Here is a 10,504-nt window from a genome sequence, read left to right as displayed (position 1 = left end):
ACATCTGTTTGCAAAACACGGGGACATTATTATTTTCAGCTTCATTGCAGACATGCAGCAAAATGATTTATTGTGCTAATGGCATGCGAGTCCTGTAACCAGAACACCATCTTGAGATGTAAAGGCAATTTTGGGGAGGGGGTGGTATGGTGCATTTACACCAAGTGATCAGTCTTCAGTATAGCTGTGTTCAGCTGAGGGTACTTTGAACTAACACTTGTGGTTAACTGTTACACTCTGAGCTTTCAACAGGTATTAATGGTAGGAAAAGTCCCTTCTCCACTCGCCAACAGATGATTTGCCTCGTAGTTAAAGCTGTTTAAGTTTTTTTTTTTTCTTTTAAGGTGCGAGTTGCATGGACAAGCTGGACTTTTGTAGTTGGAGGTCATAAGGCCAAAGCACCACAGATCTAATAAATTCCATTTCCAGTTTAATTCTGAAACTCGGTTCAAATGTAAACATTATACCTATTTGTCTGCTATTTTGCTGTTCTTGGCAATAGCTTGCGAGTTCATGTTCTCCATGGATATATTTGATGTATTGATTTTGTTTCACATAAAAAATGCATGACTTCATTATTTTGGCTGTCTTGGTGTACGTGTCATTTAAGTCCTTGCCCATTACTTAGATTAAATTGCAAAAGCTTCTTGAAGTAAAAAATAAAATCTAGGGGATCCTACTAGAAGAAAATCCATGGTAATTGTATGGAGGCATATCTATGGAAATGCATTTATCTTGTTCCTTGGCATATCAATCTGCAGTGGAGTATAAAATAAGTTAATCTACTGGTACAAAAAATATGGCTTGGCCATTTTTACATAGATTGACAAATGCCGCCAATATTGGTTAGCATCTTTTTGATGGCTTTCAATCTTTAGCTTTTCTGTATAATATTTATAAGCCAAGAGCTAATTCATCCATGTAATATTATTTCTTAATTAGTTTCCTCCATTTTCTTTGATATATTTCAGCTACTTCAAATGGAACAATGGCAGGCCTAGAAAATCAAGATGGCGGTGTCTGTAAATTCAGATCTATGAAGATCATGATGAAAGTTGGGCAAGGTAAGCATCATATATCAAATCTACTTTTGTTTGGATTGTATTGAAGTGAGAAATTGTTTCATATAAGATTAATGTGCTCCACTTGCCCTCTTAGACCCCTAGTGTAAACTACTTTCAATAGCATTGGCTAGTAACAGGTTTTTGTATCATTTTTTATGTTTTTTTAAAAAGGTGATACTTTTTTTTTTCAATAGATAAGAGATTTTGTTATATTTCCAGCATGCAATCTCTGCTACAGTCTGTCAAGTTGCTTTATGAAATTGAAATGTCACGTGAAAAGGTTTCCTGTCGTTCCTGCAGATGGTCCTGCTCTCTTAACATGTGAAATGACCACCACAGTCGCATACTTGGGTTATAAAGACAAATGCCATGCAGGAATCTGTCAACCTTGAATTAACATTGTACATCTCACTCTCCCCACCATACAGCCCCTGTGAGACCTGCATTTTGTCTGCATGCTTTATTCCCCTTCTAGAACAACATCAAGATTCCTTCTAAAGAATAATGCTTAATGATGTTACATTAAAACAAACTATTTTTTTTTTCCTCAGATCCTAATGACCCAGGATCATCAAAAGATAACAGCCCGACAAAGTCTCCAACAAAAGACACTGAGAATGTTGGGAAAGGCTCTACAAATAAATCTGAAACGGGTGTAGATGAAAACCAAGGTAAACATTTATACATTTAATATCTGAGTTAACTAGTGCAACTTGTATAAGCCCAGGGATGTAGAGAACACATTTAAAATCACACGTGGTGTAGAAAAATGTGGCGCAAAGCTGGAGACTGCAAATGTGAATCTTATCTCTGCTAACTATTTATGCTGCGTGGGAGCTTAAACAGATGGTTATCTTGTTTAGTTGAATCATTGAAGTTTCAGACTGTTACTAGTTTCTGGTAGCTAAGGGCACTATGTGGATTGTTTTTAAACATTTCCCAGGCTTTACATATCAAAATTGTAAATGCTCTGCAGTTGATTTTTATTGAAACCTCTTTAAATGGTCACAATAAAAATAATCTGAAATCACTGCAGTAGTTGCTATTGAACTGACAATTAAATAACTTTTACAATGGTTGCGTATTCGCTAGCTTGCCGGTAAATCTATTTTGGCATCCTTCTAGCAGGCATCAGCAATTTTTTCAGGTGAGCACATGTGGGGATCAGAGTCATGTGAATTAAGTGTCTTCGGCAGCATATTCCTACTATAATTGTATAAACTATCAGGAAGTGGAAAGCTGTTAATCCATCCCTCTTGATATCTTACATTTTAAATATTTTATGTTTAAAACATTAATAATAATAATAATAATAATAATAATAATAATAATAATAATAATAATAATAATAATAATAATCTCTGAAGGATTGGCCTTGGATGAAGTATTCCATTTGTGTGAAGGCAAAAAGGGTCACTTTTCTTTAAGACCAATTAAGAAAACAATGTTCTTGAAAATAAAACCTAGATTGCTAATGCTTACCCTTCTGTTTTGTTTTTTTAAAAAGTAAAAGAAAAGTTTGTTTTAAAAGCTAGTTTTACATATGCAAACTGTTCAGGTTTGTGATCACGAAGGATCCTGTCCTGTGAATTTGTTTCAGCAGTCTACAATGTGGTCTAAGCCTGCATCTGTTATTTGAGGCATACATCAAAGATAGCCTGTCATCTGCATTGCTTTCCATTTGATTGATGGCAGTGTAGGAAAACAAATAGCCCTGCTTGGGTAGGAATGGGGACATGAAGTCCAAGAGACCCCCAGTGTTTAATATTGATTGCGGACTCCTGTTTGCATATAGCTTCTGAACAAAGTAATTGGTTTGTCAAAGTTCAGCAGCCAGATTTAGTGTTCAAAGTGAGAGTACATTCCTGTCAGTCAGCTTCAGATGCCTTGAGTGATTAATTGCTTTAAACATTTCTATAACTTCCTTTTTTTCTTATTGTTTTCAGGAGGTAAAGGACCAAACACGGGTGACAACAATACAACGGCAGGGCAATCCTCAAGCATTATTGGATCTGAAGTGGCCTTGTTTGCAGGGATTGCCTCGGGTTGCGTCATCTTCATAATTATCATCATCATGCTGGTTGTCCTCCTGCTGAAGTACCGGAGGAGACACAGAAAACACTCGCCACAGCACACTGCCACACTCTCTCTCAGCACCCTCGCCACACCCAAACGTGGTGGCAACAACAACGGCTCTGAACCCAGTGACATTATCATCCCACTTAGGACTGCGGATAGCGTGTTCTGCCCTCACTACGAGAAAGTCAGTGGAGACTATGGGCATCCAGTTTATATTGTTCAAGAGATGCCACCTCAAAGTCCGGCGAACATTTACTACAAAGTCTGAATCGGCAGTTTAAACTCTTTGAGGGTTCATATAATGTTAGAATGGAGAATTCCTAGCCTGCTGCTTTTGTGGTTGGGCTTTTGGTGGCTCCTTGTGCACTATGAATGACTAAGAAACTACCATGAGAGAAGCATTCAGTGGACTGCCACAGTAATAGTTTATTTGCGTTCACTAAAACTGGAGGATTGGCTGAAATTAACTCATTACAATGTTTTTGTCTCTTCAGTTTATATGCCATTCTGGGGAATATAATCAGAAATGGATGTTTTTGAGGTATACAAGGTTCTGGGGACCCTTGTACTTAACTCCAGAACATTACTTAAGTCGTTTCTTTTGTCATACTTAATTTAAATGTAGTTAGCTCTTCATCCCCCCCCCCCCCCCCCTCTTTAAGTCTACCACTGTTATCCCAACTACGGTTACCTGAATGCCTGATTTATATTTCATTTCCTTTTCAATTTTGTAACCACACCACTGAAAATGCGTATTAACACTATTGTTTGCATGTGTTCATCATGCGTGCTACACAACAGCCACACTAGAATGGAAAATGGCGTGTAGTGGTAGGAAATCGGGGTAAGACCTCCAGCCTGAGGTTAGTGATAACTGGATCAAGGAAAGGAGTTTATTTTGAAGAAGCAGTCGTGTGCTACTGCTCGGACATGTGACCTTAAACAGTACAGGTAGCACTTTGATGGAGCGGAGGTAAGAACACAGCAACAACAGCTGAAGATGGAAGCTGCTGCACTTTGAATATTTATTATTGTAGAATTATAGTCGATCACTACAATGCACCTACAGGGTAGAATACTGAAGTGCAAGGGAAGGAGAGAAAGGGGAGTTGACCCAGTGTGTCTCACTGGGGGCGTATTGGCATGGCAGGTGTAACTGTAGGTACAGGCAATAAGAAATTGAACTGCCTTACAGCTGTTTGAAGAACCCTGGTCTTTGGGGAGCTACTGAAGCAGACTTAGGTACTAAATTGACTGTTCTGTGAAGCTATTCTGGTGCAGGTAGTATGTTTCACAGCAGTTCATTGGTGCTCTGTTCAACTGTAAAGCACATAATGCCTGCAATTTGTTTTGCAAATGGAAAAGTTGGGGGGGAAAAAATTTATTTATGGTAGGCGATTAGAGCACATGACTTGTGGTATGAAAATGTAATATTGTATATCAGTAAATGCACATTATGCAAGTTAGGTTATTAAAACCCTTTCTGTTTTTTAACAATTTGAAAGTCTCAGCTGCCTTTTTTGTTTTTTAAAAGAAAACCATACAGAAACATTGGACAATGCCCCTGGGAAAATATAGCCCTGTTCCAAAAATAACTAATCTGAGCAAAAATAACAGTCTTGTGCTGTCTCCAGTTGCAGGAGATGAGGAAACACAAGCCCCTGAATATCAGGAAATGAATCTTCATTGTATATTAAACAATAGCAAGGTGTTCTGGCATTTATGGTCATTGTGTTTCATTTGTCTAATGTTGAGTAGTATTTTCATCATTTATCAGTTCAAATAAATGAGAATAGTTTTTTTTAAATTGGGCACCCTTGTGTAATGTAAGATACTTGTCTTTTAACAAAAGTCCTGTTTTAATATAACAACAAAATCATTGTATTCTGGAATGGGAATAAAAGTGTAGCTATTTTAATATTCCTAATTCTCAAAGGAATACTTGCATAAATGAACCGTTACAGAAATTATGACTTCGACTACTTCATGAACCTGAAAATTACATTGACCAAGAAGTAGAATAGAACATGTGCACTTCATGGCTCTGTATGCGTTGTCATGGTTGCCAAGTACTGCACAAATGCATTAAAAAAAAAAAAAAAAAAAAAAAAAAAAAAAGATTAATCTGCATACCTGTGAAAAGTGTTCTTAAACCTCTGGTAATTATAAAAGGTAGCTAGAATCTGCTGTTCATTATTTAAGTTTTTTTTTGTTTGTTTTTCTGAAGCAGTTCTTTATGTAACATCATTTGGCTGTGTTGTGGTTATGAGGTAAACTGTGAATTTAATGAACTGCAACCTGCAATCAATTGAAATATCAGTGTTGTGGTTGCTGCAAGTCTGGTGCAGAATATGACAATCGTATTAACTAGTTTCTTTTAATCTGAAGTTAGTTAAGACTTCAGACTGTTACTGTAAATGCCTTGCTTGTATGGTCATCCCTAGTCACCTGACTTTGAAATTTGCACCGTACATTAGTAGTGAAAGATGTAAATATGTTAACGTTTGTATTGTAAATGGAAAATGGGTTGTTGCGATAGCCTTATTCACCTTTTTAGAAAATAAAATAAACACAGCAAAACATAATTTTGGTAATCAGCTTGTCTAAATAATGAAATGGTTTTATAAGATGTTTTGTATAAAATTTGATTTTTTTTGCTATGTATTTTAGCTATATCCTTTAAAAGCAGTGTCATTTTCCCCTGTTTGCACTGTTTTAAATATTTGGTTAAAAAATGGAAAATAAATAGTTGCCAAATTTGACTGCTGCATATTTGTGCCATACGCGTGTACCATGAATATTTATTTAATTTTCATTGTCCAGTTTGTAAGTAACACAGTATTATGCTTGAGTTTTTATAAATATTTTCTTCTCCTTGTTTTACTTTGCCTGTCATGGATTCTAGATTGCTTTAGTTCCACACTGCAGTTATAATGCCAGGGAAAAAAGAAAAAAATCGAAAATGAGAAGTCACATTCCACAAGTCTGTTGCAAACTGAAATTTGTTTTTCAATAAAATGTTTTTCCTATGGATATATTACCTCAAGTGTCTTTTTTTTTTTTTTCAATCTCACTTTCACATACATATTATTTGGTGACTTGGTGGAGTCATTATAGACATTTGCTTTGGGAGGTTTTGTTTATCAGTAACCAACCTTCCATGATTTAAAAGTATGTGTCAGTTGGACTGCCAGAGACCCAAATAAATCATTGTTTTAATAAATCATTATTATATCTTGAATAACTAAAAAATATTGACTAATGATAAAGGAATTTCCCTCCCAGATGGTGGCATATGTATTTTTGTAGTGCATTCAGTTGGGATCTGATCTAAGTAGGGCTGACAGCTCCTTATGCAGCATGTTCCTCATACCTCGGATTAACCATTTGCTCTTTTAGTCTGATTGGCTCGGTTACCTGCTCCTACCTCCATCACCTCAGTGAAGTAATTAAGGGAGTGTCTGCTTATAACCCTGGGGTGAATGTGTAAAATGATATGCTGAACAGAGCAGGCTGGGTTGTTAAAATTGCAGAGTTAGCTCCATGGTTCCATTAACCAATGCTGAAAAGAGAGACATTTGCTAGCTGTAGTCTTCAACCATAGAAACTTGCAAACTGCTAAGAGAAATCATGTGCTGCCAAACAACCAAGTTACAGGCAGTTCTCTAATTGGAGATGAAGTTGCAACTCTTTAAAAGAAATGGGATTGTTCATTTTTTATGTCAATAAGGTCTTTAGGAAATAACTTGCATTCTTTTAAACCGATTGTTCCTTGACTTTTGCCTACAGGCCTTTTACCTTAAGTTTAAAACCCTAATTTTAACGTGTCTCCCCAACTGGGATTAAAGTGCAGAAAACTCAGTTGTTTCAAGCTCCATCAATTTTCCTTGCATAACAGAAAAGCTCCAGTGATATTTAAAAAAAAAAAAACAGTAGGTCTTTCACATTTTTTTTTGCAAACCTATGACGTTTAATCTGTTGAAAATATACATATTGTATTTTGTTAAGACCACAAGGGCAATATATTGCCTTTTGATTGAAATTAGGGCATGCATGTGATAAATATATCATAAGTAGCTTGCCTTTCAAATTAGTGAGAAGCAGTTTGGCAGCTGAAATGTTGAATCCTAACTGATTCTTTCACTGTGGAATAAATGCATCTGTGTTCCTTTGCAGGTAGCATTTTGACTTAGCATTCATTATTTTAAATTGCCTGCTGGTAGTTTTGGTCCAAACTAAAGCTATTTATGACAAATGAGAACTGGAAAGGGTGTTTTATTAAATACATAATGCTATTAAGGCAGCCTTTTCTTTTCAAGATGCCTTCATGAAGCACACTACTCTAGGGTTTGGTGCTAGCTGTGAAGCATTACAGAAGCAGAATAGAATCAAACCTGGAACCTTCAGAGACTGAGTCTTACAGAAATTCCACTCGTGGCTACCACCAAAAATTGTTAACATAGCCTACAAGTGACATTTACTATGGAAGGGTCTCTAAACAACTTCAGTGTTTAGTATGCTGTGTAGCAATATGAGATGTGATAAATTTAAATATGATATTGTTTAAAGATGGCACTCACATTAGACAATATATGCCATGCAGGAAAAAATCAGCAACATTTCATAAAAGGACCTAAATGAAAAATGTATGGCAACAGACAAGTTCATTTTTACAACTACACCCTTTGTAGCTCCAGAGTAAATATTTAATTTTTCTTAGTCACTTGTGGGCAAAATTCCTCCCTTATAGACAGACCATTGTCCTTTGAGGAAAAGTTTATTTTAATTGATTTGTGTGTTAATCATAAGACTCAAATATCAGTGTCATTTAAAAAAGAACTCATTAATCTCTCCACAAATCTTTTTTTGTGAATAAAACCTTGAATTGAGTTTCTGCTTTCTTTCACCCATCGATGCTCCTGGCAATGGAAACAAATCTCTGTGCAGTGTAAGACTGCTGCATGACTTGTTTCTGAGGCACCAGATCCACTGCTGCTTTATCGGAGAAATTAGTAATGAATTGCATAACTTCCGACCCTACCCTGACCTTTCCCCAGGCACTATCAACCCCAGCATAGATAGGTGTTTAAAACTGCCCACATGCAAAAGAGAATAGCATTCCGTCAACTTAATACATTCCATTAGCTTGATGGGGTAGACATAGCCATCCAAGGAAACTCAATTGTAAAGCAATGGTTGTGACCCATAACAGCACCACTAAACACTGCAATCAACACACAATACTCTGACCCCCTCCTTTTATTTTATGACAGTGTTTTTTAAAACATTTTTTACTTGTAAAGCTTGGTGAATAAAGACATTCTCAAAATAAAATGAAGCTGCATACAATAATGAAGCAACGGCATCCTTCTTCTGTGCTTTCAAGGTAACGACTGCTCTAGAGTAAAAAAAAAATTAAATAATAATAATAAAAATACAATAATAATAATAATAATAATAATAATAATAATAATAATAATAATAATAATAATAATAATAATAATAATAATAATAATAATAATAAATTGAACTGCCCCCATCTAAAGACTAATGATTTATTTAATTATGATGATTTTAAATGATATAATCCCTTTTTAAATGTCAATTAAAAAAGAAAAAGTAAACAGCTTTTGTTTCCTTGCATGACCTAATTAAGCATCCCTGTAGGATAGACTCATATCTCGGGGCCATAGGTTGAGTCTTAAAGACAAAGTAAAAAGATAAGAAACACAAAACGAATTCTAACCAGTCTCAGATTAACAAAATATATTTGAACAGACTGGACCTAAGGGTCAGACCATGGATTATGGAAACACACAGTCTTGGATTGCATATTTTCCTTACTCCCAGATCTAACCACTTTTGTGTGGGTATGAAACATCTATTTCTATAGAAATTTGTAGTAGCCAATGGAATCAACTTAATCCCATCAAGTGAATTTGGAACTCATGTTTGGATCAAGTCTATCTGTGAAAATCAGTGTCAGAATGGAATTAGCAGGGATACCTACTATGCTATGATCTTTCTTGCAGTAACGACAAGTTCACTGTGGGAAAGCTGTGAGAGTAAAAGCCCTTTATAGCCTATTTAAGCATGGAGTTCCCCGTTCTCTCCATGTAAAGGAAATTATGTGTTTTGTTATATAAACCTATATGTATAAATACAAAATATATAAAACTTAAAACTGTTATACATTTCCTTTTTGTTTCACATAAGTTTCTAAAGCCATCCCTATGTGTCCTAGTATGAATCTTATCTTATGCCTGCTTTTTTGAAGAGGCTTTGCGGTAGTTTTTTTTTTTTTTTAAGGAATGCTTATTATCTGTCCCAGGATCACATATCAATGGATGCATTCAACCCTATCTCAATTTTTAACAGTGGGGAAGAAAAATCTCATTATTCATACTATTGTTAAATATATACAATACAACAAAACAATCTCAAACCTCTGTAAATATTATTTATTTTAATAAGTCTCGGTATGTGACTAAACTGAATGGGCTAGATTGATATCTATCATGAAAACAAGGATGATTTTTTTTTGTTATAGTTTAATTGCTTTTGCATATATAAATATACATTGACAAATTAGCTCTTTGTCAAGTCTCAGAAACAATCTTAAATTCTAAATCATTCAAGAGGAGCCATTGAAATGAATATTCCCAGTAATGCTGCATTAACACCTTAGAGTTCCTTAACTGTCTTAATCACTTGTGTTTCATGAACTGACAGGACGTTCTCTTACGTGTTAAGCACAAATATATTTATTCTCAAACATGGTTCTGAGACTCCTGATGACATAGTATGTTGATAGAGTAGAGGATTAATTGAATCATGTTGCTTGTGAAGTGTTGTAGTAAATGAAACGCAATGGTAGCGTGGACTCAAGATATTAGACCTTAAGTGCTCCAGATAATGTGAACACTGCAGGCAATCACTTCCAAACTTATAAAGCATGGCAAGGTATGAATAGGTTACTCTGATACAGGAATGCACTAAATGTTTTCTTGACCCTGGACTGGACAATTGAATAGATGTTTACATAGACACAGATGCTACCAAATCTAAAGTGGAAAATGTACCCAATAAAAGTCACTTGGGCAGCGCTGAAGTGGGAAAATAAAACACTCTACTGAAAAGCAATGAAGCCTAGCAACACATAATGGACAACACGATTGTATTGTTGGTGTTGTTTTAAATGTTATCCCAAGGATAGAGTTCCTTGAGACAAGTGGGAACCATACTAAGCACTTATATTATTATAACAGCACTCCCTAGGGCCCATGTGGGTTGTCCTGCCTTATTGCTTCCATACATCATTTTTATTGCATTTTATATGGCAAATTGACTTTTTAGGCACC

General features: G+C 35.6%; 1 protein-coding gene across 1 annotated transcript in view; it reads left to right on the top strand.

Moving 5' to 3' along the window:
• Window positions 1-6,159, top strand: part of LOC121327985 (ephrin-B2-like) — a 21,589-nt gene extending 15,430 nt beyond the window's left edge. The window contains exons 3-5 of the mRNA XM_041272392.1: window positions 972-1,064; window positions 1,616-1,735; window positions 3,011-6,159. Of these exons, the coding sequence (XP_041128326.1) occupies window positions 972-1,064; window positions 1,616-1,735; window positions 3,011-3,411 (614 nt within the window). The 3' untranslated portion in view covers window positions 3,412-6,159. The remainder of the gene's footprint in view (window positions 1-971; window positions 1,065-1,615; window positions 1,736-3,010) is intronic.
• The last annotated feature ends 4,345 nt before the right edge of the window (window positions 6,160-10,504 follow it).

Source organism: Polyodon spathula, chromosome 15 (genome assembly GCF_017654505.1).
Source record: "Polyodon spathula isolate WHYD16114869_AA chromosome 15, ASM1765450v1, whole genome shotgun sequence".
NCBI classification, from domain to species: Eukaryota; Metazoa; Chordata; class Actinopteri; order Acipenseriformes; family Polyodontidae; genus Polyodon; species Polyodon spathula.
This window is presented reverse-complemented; position numbering and strand designations above follow the sequence as displayed.